The sequence below is a fragment of the Cetorhinus maximus genome, chromosome 13, assembly GCF_964194155.1.
Source record: "Cetorhinus maximus chromosome 13, sCetMax3.hap1.1, whole genome shotgun sequence".
Taxonomy (NCBI): Eukaryota; Metazoa; Chordata; class Chondrichthyes; order Lamniformes; family Cetorhinidae; genus Cetorhinus; species Cetorhinus maximus.
The window spans coordinates 29,557,962-29,583,028 of record NC_135891.1 but is presented as its reverse complement, the minus strand read 5'-3'; the positions used below and the strand labels follow the sequence as shown (position 1 = coordinate 29,583,028).

Here is a 25,067-nt window from a genome sequence, read left to right as displayed (position 1 = left end):
CTCCCTCCCCTATCCAATTTGGTGTAATCTGCAAACCTAAACAGCTTTGTTTCTGTGGTCTTTGTTTCCAGTTTCAAATTATTTCCAAACACTAGATGGAGGTGGTACCACCTTAAACTCAGGAATAATAGCATAGTGTTACTGCACAAGTAAGTCAAAGGCTGGATGAAGGCTTCAGAGTCATGAGTTCAAAGCCCCCCATGGAAGTTCAGAATTTAAATAAATAAATCTGGGATAAATAGCTAGTCTCAGTACTGGTGACCATAAAACAACTGGAGTGTCATAAAAAAACACATCTGGTTCACGAATGTCCTTTAGGGAAGGAAATCTGCTATCCTTACACTGTCTGATCTAGATGTGGCTCAAGCCCACTGCAATGTGCTTGACTTGAACGGTCCTCCGAAATGTCTTAACAAGTCACAGGGCATCAAACAGCTACAAAAAAGGTCTAATAATAAAGCCAGTAGAACCATCTGGCATTGACCTTAGCACTGGATACAAAGGTACACACAACCCAGTCAACCATGAAGAGGCCTTCTCACCAACAACCAGGGACTTGTGACAACATTGGGAGAGTTGTCCCATGGACTGGTCAAGGAATAGCCTGGAATAGTCATATTCAACAAAGCATGTCTTTAAGCCAATGTCTCAGACTTCTCCATCACCATTCCTGGCTATATCCCTTCCCAATTGCAGACCCACTATAGGTCATGGCACAGTAGCATACGGTCAGGAGGCAGTGGCCTGGGAGTCCTCAACTCTAGACTTCAAAGTCTAAAGGTATCAGGTAAACATTGCAAAGAAACCTCTTGCTGATTACCGTCCACTGCCCTCCCACAACTGATGAATCAGTACTCCTCCATGTTGAACATCAATTGAAAGAAGCACTGAGGGTAGCCAAGGCACAGAATAAACTCTTGAGTAGGGACTTCAAATCCATCACTAAGAATGGCCTTCACAGCAGAGTTCTGAAAGACACATCTGTCAGATTGTGGCAGGTGGTAAGTAAATAAACAAGGGGAAAAAAACTTACTTGACCTCACCCTCACAAACGTACCTGCTGCAGATGTAACTGTCCATGACAGTTTTGGTAGGAGTGACCACAATTCAGGCAACAATTAAAGTCAGACCTGCTGAGTTTTTCCAGCTATTTTTATTTTTGTTTCAGATTTCCAGCATCCGCAGTATTTTGCTTTTAACAATTAAAGTCAACTGTGTTCACACTCAGAACACCCTCACTGTGTTATGTGTCAGTATTACTGTGCCAGATGGGATAGGTTTAGAACAGATCTAGCTGTTCAAAACTGGGCATCCTTGAGACACAATGGGCAATCAGCAGCAAAACTCAATCACAACCTGTAACCTCGTGGCAATCCAAAATATCCCGCACTCTACAACTACCATCACGACAGGAGGTCAACCCTGATTTAATGAGAAGTGCATGAGAGCATACCAGGAGCGGAACCAGGCATACCTAAGAATGAGGTGCCAACCCGTTGTGACAACATAGAGCTACTTGCATGCTAAACAGTTGAAGAGCATGCTATAAACTAAGCTAAGTGATCCCACGACCAACAGATCAGATCAAAACTCTCCAGTCCTGCCACATGCAGTCGTCAAGAGTGGTGGACAACTAAACAACTAACGGCAGGAGGAGGCTCCACGAACACCCCCATCCTCAACGATGGTGGTACATCAGTGCAAAAGAGAGGCTGATGCATTGGCAACCATCTTCAGCCAGAAGTGCTGAGTGGATGATCCATTTTAGCCTTCTGAGGTTTCCAATGTTCCCTCTAACTTCTGTTTGCAGTGCACTGCAGGCTTGTTGCATTACATCATCCTTTTAAAACTGCTGCACAGCCACGCATATGCACATCCTAAAGGGAATGCTGGTTGTGTGCAGCCTGTTTGCGAATGCTGTGCAGCCATGTAACTGTGTAGTTTAGAGGGAACATTAGTCTCCAGCATCACAAATGCCAGTCTTAAGCCAATTCAGTTCACTCCACATGATATCAAACAATGGCTGAGTGCACTGGATACAGCAAAGGCTATGGGCTTGAAAACATCCCAGCTGTAGAGCTGGACACTTTTGCTCCAGAATTAGCCTGTACTGTTCCAAAGGCCAGGACAAATCCAATCTAGCTAAATACCACTCCAGTCGACATTGCAATCAAGCAGCATTTACCAGTAATTAGTTTAGGTTCTGCTAGGTCGACTCAACTGCAGATCACATAGCTCCAAATATGGACAAAAGAACTGAATTCCAGGGGAGGTGGGAGTGACTGTGCTTGACAAAGTAACATTTGACCGAATGCGGCATCAAAGAGCCTTAGTAAAATTGAAATCAATGGGAATCAGGAGGAAAACTCTCGCTGGTTGGAGTCATACTAACACACATTACGATAGTTGTGGTTGTTGGAGGCAAATCTTCTTAGTCCCAGGACATAGAACCAGGAGTTCCTCAGGGTAGTGTCCTAGGCCCAATCATCTTCAGCTGCTTCATCAATGACCTTCCCTCCATCATAAGGTCAGAAGTGGGGATGTTCAGTGATGATTTCACAGTGTTCAGTGCCACACGTGACTCCTCAGACAAGCAGTCCATGCCCAAATGCAGCGAGACCTGGATAACATCCAGGCTTGGGTCGCTAAATGGCAAGTAACATTCACACCACACCAGTGCCAGGCAATGACCATCTCCAAAAAGAGAGAACCTAACCATCCTCGCCATGATATTCAGTGGCATTACCATCAATGTCCAGGGGGTCACCATTGACCACACACTTAATAGAACCAGCTTTATAAATATTGTGGCAGATGTGAGACTGGGAATTCTGCAGCAAGGAACTCACTTCCTGAATCAGCAAAGCCTTTCCACCATCTATAAAGCACAAGTCAGGAGTGTGATGGATTACTCTCCACTTGCTTGGGTGAGTGCAGCTCCAACAACAGCCCGATTGGCTCCCCACCCACCAATGGCAACTGTGGCAGCAGTGCGTACCATCTGCAAGATATACTGCAGCAAATTGCCAAAGCTTCTTCAACAGCACCTTCCAATCCCGCCATCTTCGTCCCCAAGAAGGACAAGGGTTAGCAGGCGCATGCGAACACCACCACCTGCAGTTCCCCTCCAAGTAACACACCATTCTGACTTGGAACTATGTCACCGTTCCTTCACTGCCTCTGGGTCAAAATCCTGGAACTCCCTCCCTAACAGCACAATGGGTGTACCTACACCACATTGACTACAGCAGTTCAAGAAGGCAGCTCACTACCACCTCAAGGGCAATTCGGGATGGGCAATAAATGCTGGCCTTGCTAGTGATGCCCACATTCCATGGATGAATTAAAATAAACACGCCTCCTTAACTTTGCCTTCTTATCTTGCATGGTACAGTATCAAAGCCTTGCTGAGATTTAAATATATCACAGCCACTGACTATCCAATGTTAAAAGATTTGTTATTTCCTTGAACAACTCCACTAAGTTGGAAGGGAGTCCCAAGAACTGGACACACTCCCTCCGCTCAACCCCACATCTCAGAAGTACACACACAAGCAGGCATGCTAAGTACTGCTCCATGGAAGGAACAGACAAGCAGAAGCTATCTTGGACAGTTTAAAAATTAAAGACTTTTGGATGTTATCAGTATGTTTCCAGGAGCAATAGAAAACTCTTGCTCCTTATCCGATGCTGTTCGGCTTCTCAAGTTCGAGATTACAGAAAAGACAATAGGGAAGAAGGAAAATGGAAGAAAAGGGGAAAATTATGACTTTGAAATGTTACTATGTGAGGGGCGCTTCTTCTATGGACACGCACAGAAAAGGACCCCCTGTTTTGACTTTTAAAATGCAGTATAAACTATCCAAAAGAAGAGCACAGTGTATTTTATTAGTACCATGCACAGTAACATATAACTTTCTTGAATGACAAGTACAGAAAAATTCCAAAGTCTAGTGATGATGGGTGTAAGTAAAAGAGTATGTAGATTGCTGGTGGTCTAATGACTCTCCCATTTCAAAAACCAATGGTTTACAAGTGAGATACTGAAGGAAAAGGGAAATAATTAAAAAGATACATTTTTGGGCTTATTAAACAATGTAAGGAGTGTGACTGAAGTTGGAAGGATACCTAAAACAAGGTACAGTATTTGAGATCTTATTTGCATTAACTCTCCAATCCAGTTTTAATCACTATGTTATAGCTTAGCCATAAAGTAGTGATTAAAACAGGAGAGCTAATACAAATAAGATCAAAAATACTGTATTGTTTAATAGATGTACTAGCTTTGGAAATAGAAAATTGGCATTCTTTAAATAATAGATGAACAATAATTTGAGCAGAAATCTCACACCAGTCATTGGCCAGCTTTTCATAAATTGACACTAAGGTCTACTTTAATCTAAGGAAGCACAGCACAGCAGATGCCATGTTAGCTCTTCAACTGGATCTATGTACCCCAATTCAATTTCCCTACCCTTTTATATCCTTCCTTTTAAAATATTTATTCAATTGTCTTCTTAATGATTTAATAGGCTTTAGCTAACTACTGAGCTATATTCTAACAATGCTCAGTGTGAAGTGTCTCCCAAATTTTCTCTTGTGCTTTTAGAGTTCATTTTGATTTTATTACCTAGTAACCAACAAGTTGCCACCTTTCACTATTTACTTTTCATCATTTTGAAGACCTCTATTAAACACTCTGCCCTTAATTCTGCTGATCCAGTCAAGAATAGTCAATTTTTTGAACCTAACTATAACCTCCAATTCCTCATCATGTTCTAGTGAATTTTCATCATACCCTTTCCAGAGCTTGAGTACCCTTTCAATAATGGAGCGATCAGAACTGCATGCTATACTCCAGTTAATTATGTTCATCATAATTTATTCTTTGCTCCTGCTGCAAAGGTTTAAAGAAACAAGAACAGTTATCTTATGGGATAGTACAAAATATGATCAAGTTGTGTAGAAGATATATTTTTTAAATGTTTTAATTTTTTTGTGCTCAAGCTGAGGGGTCTATTTGAGGAGCAAAACACTTTTCTGCTTTCAAGACTTAGATTTAAATATTCCATTGGTGTAATTTTAACACTGGCACTAATCCATTTAAAATAAATACATGCCTTTCAAAATTACCCCTAATGAAAAATTCATAGTTTAGTATTTTCACCAAGCATCCCTAGGTCAAGCATAACTTGAGCAGAGTGGATCTCTTTGTATTCTTCCCGAACAATTCACAGAAGCTTAACCCAAACTTTAAAATCCAACCCCTATTCAAGGAGTCCAATGTGCTTGCAGACACATCTGCAAGAGTAGATTGGGATAGTTTAGCCATCAATTTCCCTTTTAAGATGATTAAACAACCATGCCTAGTCAGCTCAAAGTACTTGATGAGCTACAGATGTTGCTTCTACTGAAATATGTAAAGCAAGACCAATCTGTTCACTTCTGTGGCAAGATGGAAGTCAGAGTTAGAATGTCCCCTGACCTGATTGATTGCATGTTATCCATCAATTCGACAAAGGGTTAAAAAAAGCTGACCCTGATTGATTTTTAAGGTCATTTTATCATAAAAATCATCTTTAAGAACAGCCACAATTTTTCCTTAAAGTTTTCCATTCATCTCTCCCATGAGCCACATTCAAATGAGCACACATAACACTGATTTTATGTCCCTTTAAATCCTTTGGTAGGTGTTTTTTTTAAGTCCTAATAAAGGCTTTATTTAATTTGAAATATTATTCATTCATTTACAATGGAATGCTGGTCCAACACAGGGTAGAGTTCAGACATTATATCCAATCAGCCTGCTTCAGCCAATGACCTCGCCAATGTAAAACCACATCACAATTTCCGTGGCCACAAGTGTGTTCCTCAGGGCATCCTTTACAGTTATTTGTTTGTAACTACCAGCCTTAAATGACGCTACAAGACCCTTGAAACTTTCAACAGCCACTTGGGATTTCTCCAGGAGTTGGTGGAGTCAGCTCCACATGAGCATATTTCCAGAAGGTAGCCAGACGTGGTTTAGAGTAATTAGCAGCAGCCAGGGTGAGCTTGGAGCTGCCGGTCACCACTTTCTGCGCCAACCGCCACAGCCATCTTCACAATGTCACCTCAGGAAAAGGCCCACAACTCTTGCAATTTAGATAGATGATAACTTGTATTAATGCAGCACCTTTAATGCAGTAAAGCACTCCTAGGTGCTTCACAGCAGCATAACCAGACAAAAAAAAAAATACCAAGCCAAGGTGCTTTACAGTATCTACTTCAATGCAAGGTGTCAAGTGAATAAAGCTGATGAGTTGAGGATACTTGGAAGTATGATATCATGGCTATTACTGAAACATGGCTGAAAGCAGGACAGGAATGGCAGCTCAACTTTCCTGCTTACAGGTTTTTCCAGATAGGATAGAGTGTGTCATTAAAAAAAAAAGGATTACAATATTGGTTAGCAAATAATCACCATGCTGAGGGGGGATATCCTAGAAAGATCAACAAATGTAGCCGTGTAGGTTGAACTGAGGAACAAAAAAAAGACAATCACATTGCTGGTAGTATACTATAGACTTCCAAGAGGACAAATGTCTCAGCAAATTGCTGAGAAGTGCAGGAACAATGGAGCAGTAATACTTGGGATTTCAACTACCCTAATATTAATTGGGATAAAAGCAATGTGAAATATATTAAGGGTGCAGAATTCTTAAAATGCATCAAGAGCTTTTTTGCCTGTACAGAGAAGGGGTAATTCTGGGCTTAGTTTCAGGAAATGAAGTTGAACAGGTGGAAGGAGATCAGTGAAAGGGCATTGTAGTGGTAGTGACCATCATTCAGTTAGATTCAGCCTACTTTTGGAGAAAGGACAAAGATAGACCAAAAGCAGAAGTTTCAGTTGGGGAAATGCCAATTTTACTAAGCCAAGATGTGATTTGGCAAAAGTGGACTAGAAACAGCTGCTCATGGGCATGTTTATTAATGAATATTTTGTGTCTGTCTTCATAAAGAGAGAGATGACATGGACATTGCAGCTAAGGAGAGGAGAGTGGGGAACAAAATTCAAAACGTCCAAAAAAATACAATCCATAGAAAAACAAAAACTCAGCAAGAAAGACCCATCCATGGCTCACTCAGGAAGTTAGGGATAGAATAGATTAAAAGAAGAGGCTTACAATGTTGCAAAAAACAGTAATAATTCAGAGGATTGGGAGTGTTTTATAAACCAGCAAAGGGCAACCAAAAAGTTGATAAAAAGGAAATAATATAGAATGAGAGTAAACTGGTCAGTAATATAAAAAGAGATTGTAAAAGCTGTTATAAGTATATAAAAAATGAGTAGCTAAAGTTATCACTGGTCCTTTAGAATTAAAGGCAGGAGAAATTATTGTGGGGAATGAGAACATTGCAGAGGCGTTGAACAAATATGTTGTGCCTGTCTTCACAGTAGAAGACACAAGTTTCATTCCAAGAGTGAGGAAATTAATATGAACAGAGAAAAAATATTGGAGAAACATGGACTAAAATGTGACAAATCCCTGGGACCTGATGGCCTACACACTTGGGTTCTAAAGGAGATGGTTGCAAGGAGAGCAGATACGCGGCTGTGATTTTCCAGAATTCAGTGGATTCGAGAATGGTCCCCTCAGATTGGAAGTTGGCAAATGTTATTCCGTTTTTCAAGAAAGGAGGGAGAGAGAAAATAGAGAACTACAGGCCAGTTAGCCTATCAGTTGTTGGGAAAATGCTTGAATCCATTATTAAGGAAGTGCTAACAATGCACTTAAAGCATGGTATGATTAGTAAAATCATGTTGACTTGTTCTAAAGTGAAATCCTGTTTAGCAAATGTATTGGAATTTTTGGAGGAATTTTGTATTTTGGGTTTTTGTAACTAGCAAGGTAGATAAAGGGGAGCCAGTGGATGTAATATACCTGATTTCCAAAAGGCTTTCAATAAGGTGCCACAGAAAATGTTAATAGGCAAAATAAGTGCTCATGGAGTTGGAGGTAATATATTAGCATGGATAAAGGATTGGTTAACATATAGGAAGCAGTGAGTGGACATAAATGGAACATTTTCAAGTTGGCAGGGTTTTAAAAAAATTCATTCATGGGAGGTGGGCATCGTTGGCTAGGCCAGTATTTATTGTCCATCCCTAATTGCCCTTAAGAAGTAGTAAATAGTGCAGTACAGCAAGGGTCAGTGCTGGGGCCTCAGCTATTTACAATCTATGTTAATGACTTAGATGAAGAGACAGTGAGTAATATACCTAAGTTTGCTGATACAAAGCTAGGTGGAAAGGTAAGCTGTGGAAAGGACCGAGAGGGGCTGCAAAGAGATATAGACAGGTTAAGTGGGTGGGCAACAAGATGACAGATGGATTATAATGTAAGGAAGTGTGAAGTTATTTACTTTGGTCAAAATATTCAACACTTCTATTTTTTTTTAAAAGGTGACAAATATGTAAGTGTTGATGTTCAAAGAGACTTGGGTGTACTCGTACAAGGAACACAAGAAGTTAACAGACAGCTGCAGCATGCAATTAGGAAGGCAAATGGCATATTGGCCTTCTTTGCAAGGGAATTGTACAAGAATAGATACATTTTGCTAGAGTTGCACAGGGTTTTGATGAGACTACATCTGGAATAGTGCGTGCACTTCTGGTCTCCACATTTAAGAAAAGATATACTTGCATTGGAGGCAGTACAGCAAAGGATCACTAGATTGGTCCCTAGACCGAGAGTGTCCCGCCGAGACGGCACGAAGAAGAAAAAAACCTAAAAGAAATTTGTTTCTTTTCCATATTTTCTTGTATAGATTCTGTTTTTTTAAAATGGACAACTGGCTGGACTGATAAAATGGCCACCGTGGACCACATGATAGTAGTTCAGGAAGTTTCTGAGCAATTTAAAAATGGACAAAGACTAACACATCAAACCCCTGGAATGTAACACCCCTTGCATTGTATAAACATTCCAGCCAAGCCAACTCAAAGGATAATAGGTGAGACTCTGCACCAATCAGCTATGGACAAAGGCAGAGCCATTTGTGACTCCTGATCACCAAACGTTGTTCTACAGTTATCTGCTCAAAAACACAATGGGTTTTAACAAGCGGCCTCACTAGCTGAATAGTTTGACCTGAAACCACCCTGTCACATGACCAGAGACTTGAGCTGTTTGAATTGCTTTATTTACACAGCTTTTGAGTTCCATCGTCAGTTGCTGTTTAACCTCAGAAGAGAACGAGGACTCCAGGTGAGCAGCCTGCCTCTGTCTGCCATTTACCATCTAACAGAGAAGCAATGGAACCAGAGCTTTGTATAGGTTTTAACTTACCTGGCCCTTGTCTGCACTGTGTACTACTGGAACATCTGAACTTCTGCATCTATGCCTAGAAAAATAATTCAACTCTACGTGCCTTCTTCCATCGTGGAAATCATCCCTTCTGGAAAAGCGAATCACCCTGCAACAGTTTCAGCCTACTTACCCCTGAAGGAATGCACCATTGGACTTTTTGATTCTGGACTCATGTGAAGCCATAATTCTTACTTTTATTGTGGTCTTTCCCCGAATCCTTTTCTTTCCCTTATCCCTCTTTTATTGTATGAATGCAAAAAGGGGCAGGCGTTGCGAAACCTCTTCTTGTGTTGCACGCGTACATAACATAAACTACCCCTCTTATTTTACCTTATCTCGAGTTTGCTGTGGGGTTTTTAAAATAAATGATTGGATCACTTCAAAACTGAAGGGTTGGGGAAAATACACCACCACTTATAAATGGGGAAATCAAAAATCAAAAAAACACCTGTGTACGAACAGATAGCGAGTGGAGAAATCAGGGCTGTTCTAAATTAAATCCCACCCCCACTCCCCTGTCTGTAACAAGAGGGTTGTCCTATGATGAAAGGCGGAGAAAATTGTGTCTATTTTCTCTGGAGTTTAAAGAGTGAGACGTGATATCATTGATACATACAAGTTTCTCAAGGGGCTTGATAGGGTAGATGCTGAGAGATTGTTTCTGATGGTCAGGAAATCTAAAATGTGGGAGCACAGTCTCAGGATTAGGGGCCGATCATTTAGGACTAAATGGGGAAATTACTTCAATCAAAGGGTTGTGGACCTTTGGAATTCTCTGTCCCAGAGGGGCATGGATGCTCTACCATTGAATACATTTGAGCCTGGGATAGGCAGATTTTTGGTGTCTCAGGGAATCAAGGGATATGGGGATTGGGCAGAGAAGTGGAGTTAAAGCCCACGATCAACCATGGTCGTACTGAATGGCGGAACAGGCTCAACGGGCCATATGGTCTACTCCTGCTCCAATTTCTTGTGTTCTTATGGATGGTATGAACACAGTGAAAGAGGAGTATTAAGGGGTTTAGCAACTTTGAAAGTGGATAAATTGTCAGGCTCAGATGAAAAGTATCCCAGGCTGCTAACAGGAGCAAGGGAGGAAATAATGGATGCCTAGCTAGTCATCATTTAGCAATCCTCTCTGGCTATGGGGTGCTGGAAGACAGGAGTATTAATTACAAGCCAGTTAGCCTAACCTCAGTATTAGAAAAAATTCTGAGGGACAATATAACTCGAATTAATTAAGGCCAATGAGCATGGATTTGTTAAGGACATCCTAAACAGTTTTACAACCAATAAAGTACTTCTTTTGATGCATAGTCACTGTTGTAATGTAGGGACTGCAGCAGCCAATTTGCACACAATAATCTCCCATACAGCAACGTGACAATGAGCAGTTTTTTAGCAATGTTGATTGAGGGATAAATATTAGCCAGGACACCAGGGATAACTCCCATAATCTTCTTAAAAATAAGGCCGTGGGATCTATTACATCTTTGAGAGAGCAAGCAACATCTCGTTCCATGTAAAGGATGTCACCTTAAGAGTGCAGTACTTAATTGGAGCGTTTGTCTGAAGCTTTGTGCTCAAGTCTCTGGTATGGGACTTGAACCTACAATCTTTTGGCTCAGAGGAGAGAGACAGCACCCAACAGAGACACAGCTGACTCCTGGAGGAGAGAGGGGTGAAGAGGTTTAGGAAAGGTATTCAAAAGTTTAGGGCTAATGTTCCCTTTAAGTTGTGCAGGGCATGGCCTCCTAGCAATGCTGATCACAGTGCTCAGGACCACCAACAGATGCATGTGTGCATGGCCTCATGGCAGTGCAACAAGCAGGCAGTGTACAGCAGAGAAATTTAAAAGAACATTGCTTAGGGCCCAGGCAGCTGAGGGCATGGCTGCCATTGTTGAGACAAAGCAAGTTGGGCTGGACAAGAGGTCACAATTGGATGAGCGTTTTCAGAGGGTTCTGGAGCTGGGGAAGATTACAGCAATAGGCTGAAGTGATGCCATGGAGGGATTTGAAAATCAGAATGGGCCAGGAAGAAGATGGAGAATGGCAAATGATTATCACACATCCAACCTCTCCTATTTCAGGGTCTCCTGATAGGTGTATACCCACATTTGTCTCTAATGATGTGCACGGCTGTTTTGGCACAACTGTAGACTTGTTTCTATCCAAAGCAACACCAGGCCCAAGCAAATATTTACAGCATATCATAGAACTTACAGCACACATAGGGAGACCATTCAGCCCATTTCAGCTGTGCCAGTTCTCTGACCCATAAACAAATACATAAAACCAATTTCCTGCTAAAATTACAGAACTTAAAAGCAAGTGTAGCATGCTCAGGAAGACACATAATGCTGCTATAAGTGCAATGCTTGTAATCATGGAGTTAAAAAAAACACAACCAGCGCCAGGCAGAAGACTAAATAGAAGCATTGATGGTTGACTCATAAAAAGCTAGACTATTACATATATTGAACCAAGGCAGCAATTTGTGTTAGACAAGCAGCATGTGGTCATGCTTGGAACATGTAATGATGCAGGAAAGGTAAATATTTTTAAGTATCTTCAAAGATAATGCATTTGCTGAAGTGATTAGAAAATATTCCCGGTGCAATACCATCACCACAAAATTTCATCGCACAAAGAATGAAGTAAATTGCAAATCCACTGACATACACGTGGAGCGCACAGTATTCACAAGCCATCATGGCACCACTGCATACTATGGAATATTAATTTCTAGGATGTGACAAAAGTGTTATAGCATTTTAACAGGCCTCCAGAGCTCAACCCTTATGTTTGGGTTGGGATAGGGGTCCTTTGAATTTGATTGCTCACCAAAATATAAAAGATTCAACAACAATTTGTATTTATATAGAACCTATAATGTAATAAAACATCGAGGTATTTTACAGGAGTGTTATGAAGCAAAATTTGACACCAAGCCACATAAGGAGACATTAAGTGAGATGACCAAAAGCTTAGTTGAAGAGGTAGGTTTTGAAGGAGCATCATAAAGAATGAGAGAGAAGTAGAGAGACAGACAGCTTGAGGAAAGGGATTCCAAAGATTATGGCCTTAGCAGGTAAAGGCACAGCCATCAATGGTAAAGTTGAGGCTGCACAAGAGGGCAGAATAGAGGACTACAGATATCTCAGAATTAAGGGCTGGAGGTGGGGAGCGGTTAGAGGCCATAGAAGGATTTGAAAACAAGCATGAGAATTTTAAATCGAAGCTTAACTGGGAGCCATTGTCAGTCAGCAAGAGCAAGGGTGATGGGTGAACGGAACTTGGTACAAGTTAAAACACAGGAGCAAAGTTCTGGATGAACTCAAATTTACTGGAGGGTAGAATGTGGGAGGCCAGCCAGGAGTGTTTTGGAATAGTCAATTCTAGAAAAAAGAGGCACCCGGTCAGTGAGGGGAGACTTCAGCCCGAGTGAGACAGGAGACCGAGTGAGTATATTTGGGAATTCGGTTCAAAGTGGGAATTCAGTGCATAGGGGGAAAGAGGTGCTTTCGGTAAGGTTTACTGCAAGAAGTAAAGTGTTGCAGGTTCCTCTCCAGCCCTGAGCAGATGTCCCGAACCCTGGCACCAGGCAGGCAACACAGCCGTCTGGACTCTCGCTCTTTGCTGCAGGGAACGGTGTCAATCCTTCTGACTATACTGTCCCCTACTACACTACATTCCTTGTAACTTCCCCCCCCACTTGAATGGCTTCCTGTACCACGGTGTACCAACTTGCAGTTGGAGGGGAGTTTGGTGAAGGGCGGGGAGGAGGTGCTTTTCTTTTCTTCTACTCTTTTCAGCCTCTAGTATTTGATTTTCACTTTGGTGCAGCAGAAGGAACAGGTCAATCAGTAACTGGTATTATTAGGTTTATCAATTTTGTAAGTACTGTATTGTTTTTTTCAGTATTGTAAAGTTTACTGCCAGTGCCAAAACCTATTGGGAGGAGTTTATTAATGAAAATTAATTAATTAGCAATTATTAATTAATTAACACATATTGGAGGTGGCAGGGGGGTGACCTGCTGCAATTGCAGGATGTGGGAGCTTCTGGATACCAGTGTGATCCAGGACAAACACATCTGCAGTAAGTGTATGCGGCTGGAGGAACATCAGCTCTGAGTTATTGAGCTGGAGGCTGAGCTGCAGACACTACGGCATATCAGGGAGGGGGAAAGTTACCTGGATATGTAATTCCAGGAGGCAGCCACACCCCTTAGGATAGGATTTTCTGATTTGGTCAGTGGTCAGGGACAGGAGGGTGTGACTGCATGTGAGGTAGGTCAGTGGACCCAGAGGGCAGGAGTGCAGGAGCCTCAGCCCTTGCAATTGTCCAACAGGTTTGAGGATTTTTCAGCTTGTTTGGATGAGAGTGGGGACTGCAGGGTGGATGAGCTAACTGGCCATGACACTGTGGTACAGGAAGCCATTCAAGTGGGGGGTGGGGAGTTACAAGGAATATAGTGTAGTAGGGGACAGTATAGTCAGAAGGATTGACACTGTTCCCTGCAGCAAAGAGTGAGAGTCCAGAGTGTTGCCTGCCCGGTGCCAGGGTTCGAGACATCTGCTCGGGGCTGGAGAGGAACTTGCAGTTGGAGGGGGGAGGACCCAGTCGTCGTGGTCCATGTTGGTGCCAATGACATGGGCAGGATAAAGGAGGAGGTTCTGCTTAGTCAGTATGAGGAGCTTGGCACCAAATTAAGAAAGAGAACTTGAAAGGTCATAATCTCTGGATTATTACCTGAGCCACGTGCAAATTGGCATAGGACAAATCAGATTAGGGAGATGAATGCGTGGCTCAAAGACTGGTTTGGGAGAAGTGGGTTCTGGTTTGTGGGGCACTGGCACCAATACTGGGGAAAGTGGGATTTGTACCGTTGGGAAGATCTATACTTGAACCATGCTGGAACTGGTGTTCTTGTGAGCCGCATAACCAGGGAAATGGAGTGGGTTTAAACTGAATAGTGGGGGCAAGGGATCAAATTTGGAAAGATGAGACAAAGCAAAAGAGAAAAAGCATTATTACGGGAAATGAAAAACAGACTGCGACAGGAAGGGACAGAGAATGCAAATCTAACTGTAAATCAACAGATGAGACTAGAGGTTATAAAAAGAATAAAACGATAAAACTAAAGGCTCTGTATCTGAAAAACCGAAGCATTTGAAACAAACAGATGAACTGAGTGCACACAGAGAAATAAATAAGTACGATTTCTGAGTTCTGAAGGAGATAGCTGAAGAGATAGTGCAGGCATTAGCGGTGATCTTTCAGGAATCACTGGAGTCAGGGAGGGTCCCAGAGGACTGGAAAATCGCTAATGTAACCTCCCTGTTTAAGAAGGGAGTGAGGCAAAAGACGGGAAATTACAGGCCAATTAGCCTGACCTCGGTCGTTGGTAAGATTTTAGAGTCCATTATTAAGGATGAGATTTCAGAATACTTGGAAGTGCATGGTAAAATAGGGCAAAGTCAGCATGGTTTCATCAAGGGGAGGTCATGCCTGACAAATCTGTTAGAATTCTTTGAGGAAGTAACGAGTAGGTTAGACAAAGGAGAGCTAATGGATGTTATCTACTTGGACTTCCAGAAGGCCTTTGACAAGGTGCCACACAGGAGGCTGCTCAGTAAGATAAGAGCCCATGGTGTTAGAGGCAAGGTATTAGCATGGTTAGAAGATTGGCTGTCTGGCAGGAGGCAGAGAGTGGGGATAAGGGAGTCCTTCTCAGGATGGTGGCCGGTGACCAGTGGAGTTCCGCAGGGGTCAGTGTTGGGATCACAACTTTTCACTTTATACATTAATGATCTAGATGAAGGAACTGAGGGCATTCTGGCTAAGTTTGCAGATGATACAAAGATAGGTGGAGGGACAGGTAGTATTGAGGAGGCAGGGAGTCTGCAGAAGGATTTAGACAAGTTAGGAGAATGGGAAAAGGAGTGGCAGATGGAATACAACGTGGGGAAGTGTGAGGTTATACACTTTGGTAGGAAGAATAGAGGCATAGACTATTTTCTAAATGGGGAGAGAATTCAGAAACCTGCAGTGCAAAGGGACTTGGGAGTCCTAGTCCAGGATTCTCTTAAGGTTAACTTGCAGGTTGAGTCGGTAGTTAGGAAGGCAAATGCAATGTTGGCATTTATTTCGAGAGGACTAGAATATAAAAGCAGGGATGTGCTGCTGAGGCTTTATAAGGCTCAGGTCAGACCACATTTAGAATATTGTGAGCAATTTTGGGCCCCGTATCTCAGGAAAGATGTGCTGGCCCTGGAGAGGGTCCAGAGGAGGTTCACGAGAATGATCTCAGGAATGAAAGGCTTAACGTATGAGGAATGTTTGAGGACTCTGGGTCTGTACTCGATGGAGTTTAGAAGGATGAGGGGGGGATCTGATTGAAACTTACAGAATACTGAAAGGCCTGGATAGAGTGGACATGGGGAAGATGTTTCCATTAGTAGGAGAGACTAGGACCTGAGGGCACAGCCTCAGAGTAAAGGGAAGACCTTTTAGAACAGAGATGAGGAGATACTTCTTTAGCCAGAGAGTGGTGAATCTATGGAATTCATTGCCACAGAAGGCTGTGGAGGCCAGGTCATTGAGTGTATTTAAGACCGAGATAGATAGATTCTTGATTGGTAAGGGGTTCAAAGGTTACAGGGAGAAGGCAGGAGAATGGGGTTGAGAAACTTATCAGCCATGATTGAATGGCGGAGCAGACTCGATGGGCCGAATGGCCTAACTTCTGCTCCTATGTCTTATGGTCTTATGATTTGATAGCCATTACAGAGACATGGCTGCAAGAGGACATGGATTGGGACCTGAATATTAAAAGTGCATAGGACATTTAGCAAGGACAGGAAGTGAGGAAAAGGTGGGAGGGGTGGATCTGTTAGTTAATGATGGTATTAGCACAAAAGAGAGGGATGACCCAAGTTCAGGAAACCAGGACGTGGAAACAGTTTGGGTACAGATGAGAAATGGTAAAGGCAAGAAGTCAAATGTGGAAGTTCTGTACAGGCCCCCTAACAGTAACCACATGGTAGGATGAAGGATAAAGGAAGAAATAATTGGAGCTTGTCAGAAAGGCATGGGAGGAGGGGATGGGGGGAGGGGATGGGGAGAGGGGAGGGGGGAGAGGGGAGAGGGGGGAGGGGGAGGGGTAGGGGAGGGGGGAATTAGAGTGGGAGAGAAAGCTAGCCAGGAATATAAAAACAGATAGTAAGAGTTTCTATAAATGTTTAAAGAAGAAACGAGTTAACAAAGTGAGTGTTTTGGTCAATGATGGAAAACAAGGAAATGGCTTGAATTGAACAGGTATTTTGCACCAGTCTTCACTATAGAAGATACAAGTAACATCCCAGAAGCAGCTATAAATCAGGGAATGGAAGGTAGGGAGGAACTCAGGAAAATTACAATCACCAGAGAAGTGGTACTCAGTAAATTATTGAAGCTGCGGGCTGACAAGTGTCCGGGTCCTGACGGACTTCATCCTAGGGCCTTAAAAGAAGTAGCTAGTGAGATAGTTCCAAAAGGCATTTGATAAAGTGCCACATCAAAGGTTATTGTGGAAAATAAAAACTCATGGTATGGGGGTAACATATTGGCATTGATAGAAGATTGGCTGGCTAACAGGATGCAGAGGGTAGGCATAAATGGGCCCTTTGCACATTGGCAAAATATAATGAGTGGTGTGCCACAGGAATCAGTGCTGGGACCTCAACTGTTTACAATTTATATAAATGACTTGAATGAAGGGATGGATGAGATGGTTGACAAATTTGCTGATGACACAAAGATAGGTAAGAAAGTAAGTTGTGAAGAGGACATAAGGAGGCTACAAAAATATATAGGTAGGTTAAGTGGGTGGGCAAATATCTGGCAAATGGAGTATAATGTGGGAAAATGTGAAATTGTCCATTTTGGCAGGAAGAATAAAAAAGCATATTATCTAAATGGTGAGAGATTACAGAGCTGAGAATCAGAGGGGTCTGGATGTCCTACTGCATGAATCAAAAAGGATTTGCATGCAGGTACAGCAAGTAATTAGGAAAGCTAATATAATGTTATTATTTATTACAAGGGGAATTGAATACAAAAGTAGCGAGGTTATGCTTCAGTTATACAGAGCACTAGTGAGATCAGATCTGGAATATTGTGTACAGTATTGGTCACCTTATTTAAGGAAGGATGTAAATGCATCAGAGAAGGTTTACCAGACTAATATCAGGAATGGGCAGCTTGTCTTATGAGGAAAGGTTGGGCAGGCTAGGCTTGTATCCGCTGGAGTTTCGAAGAGTAAGAGGTGACTTGATTGAAACATATAAGATCCTGAGGGGATAAAAGCAAAATACTGTGGCTGCTGGAAATCTAGAACAAAAACAAAAATACCTGGAAAAACTCAGCAGGTCTGACAGCATCTGCGGAGAGGGATACAGTTGACGTTTCGAGTCCGTATAACCCTTCATCAGAATTAAGACATATAGAAATTAGATGAAACATAAGCTAGTAGAAGGGGGTGGGACAGGAGAGCTTGATAGGGGGCCAGTGATAGGTGGAGGCCAAGAAGAGACTGCCAAAGATGTCATTGACAAAAGGACAAAGGGGTGTTGACGGTGGTGATATTATCTAAAGGATGTGCTAATGGGGACATTAAGGGAAGCAAGCTAGTGGCAGATGGCCCAGCGCGGGTGGGGTGGGGGGAAGGGATCGAAATGGGCTAAAAGGTGGGGATGAAACAATAGATCGAAATAAATTTAAAAATAGGAGGGAAGAGAAAAAAATAGTTGTAAAAAAAAAAAGATGTTATTGGAAAAAGGCGGATTGGAAAGGGGGTGGGGATAGAGGAGAAAGTTCATGATCTGAAATTGTTCAATTCAATATTAAGTCTGGAAGACTGCAAAGTGCCTAGTCGGAAGATGAGGTGCTGTTCCTCCAAGTTGCGTTGAGCTTCACTGGAACATTGCAGCAGGCCAAGGACGGACATGTGGGCATAAGAGCAGGGTGGCGTGTTGAAATGGCAAACGACAGGGAGGTCTGGGTCATGCTTGCGGACAGACCAAAGGTGTTCCACAAAGCGGTCACCGTAGAGGAAACCGCATTGGGAGCAGCAAATGCAGTAGACTAAATTGGGGGAAGTGCAAGTGAAGTGCTGCTTCACTTGAATGGGGTGTTTGGGCCCTTGGACGGTGAGGAGGGGGGAAGTAAAGGGGCAGGTGTTGCACCTTCTGCGGTTGCATGGGAAGGTGCCGTGGGAGGAGGTTGAGGTGTAGGGGGTGATGGAGGAGTGGACAAGGGTGTCCCGGAGGGAACGATCCCTGCGGAAAGCCTCCAGGGGGGTGAAGGGAGATGTGTTTGGTAGTGGCATCATGCTGGAGTTGGCGGAAATGGCAGAGGATGAGCACGGAGCCTGGTGGGGTGATAAGTGAGGACAAGGGGGGGCCCTATCATGGTTCTGGGAGGGAGGGGAAGGTGTGAGGGCGGATGCGCGGGAGATGGGCCAGACACAGTTGAGGGCCTTGTCAACCACCGTGGGTGTTTTGGAACTGTTTTGGAAAGTGGCATCATCAGAACAGATGCGACTGAGGCGAAGGAACTGAGAGAATGGGATGGAGTCCTTACAGGAAGCGGGGTGTGAGGAGCTGTAGTCGAGGTAGCTGTGGGAGTGGGTAGGCTTGTAATGAATATTGGTGGACAGTCTATTACCAGAAATTGAGACTGAGAGGTCAAGGAAGGGAAGGGAAGTGTCAGAGATGGACCATGTGAAAATGATGGAGGGATGGAAATTGGAAGCAAAATTAATAAATTTTTCCAGATCCAGACGAGAGCATGAAGCGTTCAAAACACAGCTCCAGCAATCCAGAATAAAACAACAACACCACAAGATTTTTCTAAAAATTGTACACAGCCTCAGAAATAACATGCTCATGCCTCAACATATACAACAAAACAGAAATCTCATGACATACAGGTCAGGATCACAGCTTGAAAGCCTACACCATAAAACTTCCTATTCAGCAGCTGAGGTGATATGCCCCCCCCACCTTCACACCAACCCTACAAATCCAACTATCTGACCAAAGTCCAAACAACTCTGTCTTCATTGTACTTTCATGTACTTGTCCTTTTTGAACTTTGTGGGCCTGAAAATTTGCAAGGTGTTTTTTTAAGCATGGTGGTTCTCTTTAGCATCAGTAGCTTAACTGAGATACATACAAATTAATATAAGATCAACAATATAAGATATTCAACAAGAAATCTAATAGAAAATTCAGAAGAAACCTCTTCACCCAAAGTGTGTGGGAATGTGGAATTCATCACCGCAGGGAGTGGTTAAAACAAATAGTATAGATACATTTACAGGGGTAGCTAGACAAATATATGAGAGAAAGGAATCGATGGTTACGATGATAGATTTGGATGAAAAAAGATGGGAGGAGGCTCAAGTGTAGCATAAACACCAGGATAGACTGAATGGGCCGAATTGTCTGTTTCGGTGCCATATGTCCTATGTGAATTCACTAAATGCCACATCTACAGGTTAAATGTGGTTCTCCCAAGGTTTCATGGTACAACTATGTTACCCAGTTATAAATCAGGATATCTCTGCCATCAAACATGTAATAATGTTTATTACAACCATTAGCTAGTGATACAACTACTGGTTAAACTGTTTTTTGGAATGTATATAGCTACAACACTGGCATCTATCCAGCTATGTGGAAAATTGCCCAGGTATCTCTGGTACACAAAAACAGGTCAATTCCAACCTGGCCAATTAATGCCCCATCAGTCTATTCTCGATCATCAGTAAAGTGATGAAAGGGATCACCATCAGTGCTACCAAGCAGCACTTGCTTAGCAATAATCAGCTCACTGATCCTCAGTTTGGGTTCTGCCAGGCTCACTCAGCTCCTGACCTCATTACGACCTTGGTTGAAACATGGACAAAAGAGCTGAGCTCCAGAGGTGAGGTAAGAGTGACTACCCTTGGCATCAAGGCAGCATTTGACCCATTGTGGCATCGAGGAGCCACAGCAAAACTGGAGTCAATGGGAATCAGGGGGAAAACTTGCTGCTGGTTGGAGCCATAACTAGGACAAAGAAAGATGGTTGTGGTTGTTGGAGGTCAACCATCTCAGCTCCAGGACATTACAGCAGGAGTTCCTCAGGGTAGTGTCCAAAGCCCAACCGTCTTCAGCTGTTTCATCAATGACCTTCCCTCCATCATAAGGTCAAAAGTGGGGATGTTCGTTGATGATTGCACAATGTTCAGCACCATTTGTGACTCCTCAGATACTGAAGCAGTCCATGTCAAAATGCAGCAAAACCTGGACAATATCCAGGCTTGGGCTGACAAGTGGCAAGTAACATGGGTGCCACACAAGTGCCAGGCAATGACCATCTCCAACAGGAGAGAATCTAACCATCGCCCCTTGTCATTCAATGGCATTACCATTGCTGAATCCCCCACTATCAACATCCTGGGGGGTTACCATTGACCAGAAACTAACTGGACCAACCATATAAATACCATGGCTACAAGAGCAGGTTAGAGGCTAGGAATCCTGTGGCGGGTAAGTCACCCCCAAACTCTCCAAAGTATATCCACCATCTGCAAGACACAATTCAGCTGTGTGATGGAATACTCTCCACTTGCCTGGATGAATGCAGCTCCAACAACATTCAAGAAGCTTGACACCATCCAGGACAAAGCAGCCCACTTGATTGGCACCCAATCCAGAGACATTCAATCCCTCTGCCACCAACGCAGTGTGTACCATCTATAAGATGCACTGCAGAAACTCATCAAGGCTCCTTAGACAGCACCTTTCAAACCCACGACCACTACCATCTAGCAGCAGACAGATGGGAACACCATTGACTGGAATTTCCCCTCCAAGCCACTCATCATCTTGATTTGGAAATATATCGCCGTTCCTTCACTGTCACTAGGTCAAAGTCCTGGAACTCCCTCCCTAACAGCACTGTAGGTGTACCTACACCACATGGACTGCAGCTGTTCAAGAAGGTAACTCATCATCACCTTCATAAGGGCAATTACAGATGGGCAATAAATGCTGGCCTAGTCACCGACACACACATCCCATGAATGAATGTCACACTTCAACATTAGAGAACAGACCCAAAGGGTATATAAGGATCTTTAAATAATACATATTTTAAGGGGAATATGTAGTTTTATCAATATTCTATCATATTTGTGAAAACTGGGTAATGTTTTCAGCTGTCTTTGTATGTTGATTACTTAACAACCATTCGAAACATTGTGAAGGAAGTATTTTCTATTCATTCATGGAATGTGGGCATCGCTGGCTGGGCCAGCATTTATTGCCCATCCCCAGTTGCCCTTGAGAAGGTGGTGGTGAGCTGCCTTCTTGAACCTCTGCAGTCCATGCAGTGCAGGTACACCCACAGAAGTTCCAGAATTTTGTCTCAGCGACAGTGAAGGAATGGTGATATATTTCCAAGTCAGGATGATGAGTGACTTGGAGGGGAAATTCCAGGTGGTGGTGTTCCCATCTATCTGCTGCCTTGTCCTTCTAGATGGTAGTGGTCGTGGGTTTGGAAGGTGCTGTCTAAGGAGCCTTGGTGAATTTCTGCAGTGAATCTTGCAGATGGTACACACTGCTGCTACTGTGCATCAATGGTGGAGGGAGTGAATGTTTGTGGATGTGATGCCAATCAAGTGGGCTGCTTTGTCCTGGACAGTGTCAAGCTTCTTGGAGCTGCACTCATCCAGGCAAGTGGGGAGTATCCCATCACACTCCTGACTTGTGCCTTGTATATGGTGGACAGGCTTTGGGGAGTCAGGAGGTGAGTTACTTGTTGCACGATTCCTAGCCTCTGACCTGCTCTTGTAGCCACAATATTTATATGGCTAGTCCAGTTCAGTTTCTGGTCAATGGTAACCCCCAGGATGTTGACAGTAGGGAATTCAGTGATGTTAAAGTCATTGAACATCAAGGGGCGATGGTTAGATTCTCTCTTGTTGGAGATGATCATTACCCATAAGTGGCAAATGTTACTTGCCACTTGTCAGCCCAAGCCTAGATATTGTCCAGGTCTTGCTGCATTTAGATACTGAAGCAGTTCATGTCCGAGTTGTTGTGAATGGTGCTGAACATTGCGCAATCATCAGCGAACATCCCCACTTCTGATCTTATGATGGAAGGTCATTGATGAAGCAGCTGAAGGTGGTTGGGCCTTGGACACTGCCCTAGGGAACTCCTGCGGTGATGTCCTGGAGCTGAGATGGCTGACCTCCAATAACCACAGCTATCTTCCTTTCTGCTAGGTATGACTCTAACCAGCAGAGAGGTTTCCCCCGGATTCCCATTAACTCCAGTTTTGCTTGGGCTCTTTGATGCCACAATGGGTCAAATGTGGCCTTGATGTCAAGGGTAGTCACTCTTACCTCATCATGTTGTCTGTACTTAAATCAATGATATTTGCAATTATATATATCCCTTGTAATTTTTACCCCAGAAGTAGCCTCTTGCAGTTTTGCTTTGCCTTGGCGTATGCATTGTTTATCGGGATTTCGAAAAGCCATGTCTGAAATCTATTTTAATTGGGGACACTGATTAATTCGGACTTATCATTTTAAATCTTCCTCTGAACGAATTTGGATATCAAAAGATGCTGACAGACCGCTAACCTTTGTTCTCGTACTTTACTGTTCTGCAATATGGATTGGGCTCCACCAAGGCACTAGCCGAGGACTCAGTATCACATAAAATTGTCACCCCAAATGCAAGATCAAAGTCAGAGAATAGTACTCTATCTGTTTAAAAGCAAGGTTGAGTAGTGTAATCTAGAATTGATTGGTGTAATTCCTGACAACTTTCTCTCAAAAGCTATGAAATTAAATGTTTTTAAACCTGTGAACCAACTGAGAGTTTCAGAGTACATGCTGGTATCCTATACATTTTCCAGTAAAAGCCCAACAGTAAAGTGTTGCTCACTGGCCTTCATACTTTGGGTATTGGCTCCTGTTAGCCAAGGAAAGCTGACTTTTGTATCAAGCACAAGAAAGAAGTATCAAGAGAAAGCTCAAGTCTTGTTCGTCTTCTTTCAGATCACCAGGATTCATTCAATCACCCATCAATAATAAATGTCTGGAATGAATGAAAATTGCAGCCCTATTTCTACCAATATGATCTCTTAGCAGCACATTTCATGAAACTAGTCATGCATGAACCCCAGAAACATACAAAACAGCAGCTAAAAAACACAAATGTGAGACACTAATCTTTCACAGGCATTAACTTTGAATTTCTGGGCATGTTAGCTGACCAGTGATTGCAGCAATGTCCCAACACCATAGGAATAACATTCGAATGGATAATCCCTCAAAGGAGGGGAAAGCTGATGGTACACATATGGTAAACCTTATTCAAAGGAGGGGAAAATTAATGGTACATATCTGGCAAAGCTCAATGGAAAAAAGGAGGAGGATCCAAAACAAAATGTCAAGAAATAAAACGCTCCCAACACTACTTCTACTACTGTTAAAGTAACTGCATTCATGGCTAATCCCCTTTTTAACCTCCTGGATGCTAAAAGGAGAACGCATTACTTAGTATTTTGAATACAGGCATATTTTTTAAAGAAGGAAATTTTAATTTTGGTAACTTTTTTTTAGTTCATCCATCAGTTTTAACGTCTCCTCTAGCATCTTCCTAAACTACGATAAATGTAAGTCGTCCCACTATATAACCACGGTCAAATTTCTACGACTGAAGTCCACCCACTTGAATCGTTCAGCAAAATTTAGCCTAAATCCGAGCTAATTTTAAAAATATACCTTGAATGCTTTTTAATTGATGCACGAAATTCAGGGTCTGCCGCTGATCCGAAATCAAATGAGCAAAACAGGCTGCATGGAGCACAACAGGCTACTTACAAAATAGTTGTCTGTGCAGAAACCTCGGGGACATTTTCCAGCATTAAATGCATGCACCGCACGGTCGTCCGAAAGCAAAGACACCGGCTTGGACAAGACGAACACAAAGGTGCAAAAAACAAAAAAACATTGACTAAAAACACGGAACATTTTGCCAGCATGATGAAGCGGCGCCCGGCGTACTCTTATCCGAGCGCCAATGCTCAGATTCAAGCCCAACTCAACTTCGAGGCAGGAGCCTGCAGGAGGCACGTGTACCCTATCAAACCAGTCAGTTTCAACCCGGTCATTTCAAGACGCCACTCTCACACAATCCTGTCTCTGAGAGTTATTGAACGAATGCATTATTATATGCAGCACTAATACTATCGTTAGTTGATGGGTAAATATATTAGGCTATATTTACATGCCAATTACAACTTACAATATTTGTGACTATTTCTTTATTTTTAATCTTATACAGTTTTCAGAAAAAGCAAACGTTGTGAAGATTAACATAGTGAAGGAGATAAATGCATTTGGCCCTGCATATCATAATGTTTTCCTTGTTTTTCTTTAAATTTGCTCTTAATTTTAACAACTTGGTGTGTTGGTAAATTGCAGCCCCATAAGTTTGCTTAAAGGAGCCGCCTAGTGGTTGAAATGCTTATGCCCCTCCAAAAATAAGGCTGTTCGCTATACGCTAGTTTTTTAAAAAAATCTTGTATGAATTCTCTAAAATCAGCGGTCTACAGAACTGAATGTAAGCATGAAATAGTTAATGAAAACACACTTTTG

The 25,067-nt window shown here is 42.7% G+C and overlaps 1 protein-coding gene across 1 annotated transcript in view; it reads right to left on the bottom strand.

Annotated features, from left to right (window-relative positions):
• The window catches only part of LOC144688513 (peroxidasin homolog), a 229,769-nt gene extending 205,256 nt beyond the window's left edge, over positions 1–24,513 (bottom strand). Inside the window, exon 1 of the mRNA XM_078555175.1 lies at positions 24,291–24,513. Within this exon, the coding sequence (XP_078411301.1) occupies positions 24,291–24,451 (161 nt within the window). The 5' untranslated portion in view covers positions 24,452–24,513. The remainder of the gene's footprint in view (positions 1–24,290) is intronic.
• Between the last annotated feature and the right edge of the window lie 554 nt (positions 24,514–25,067).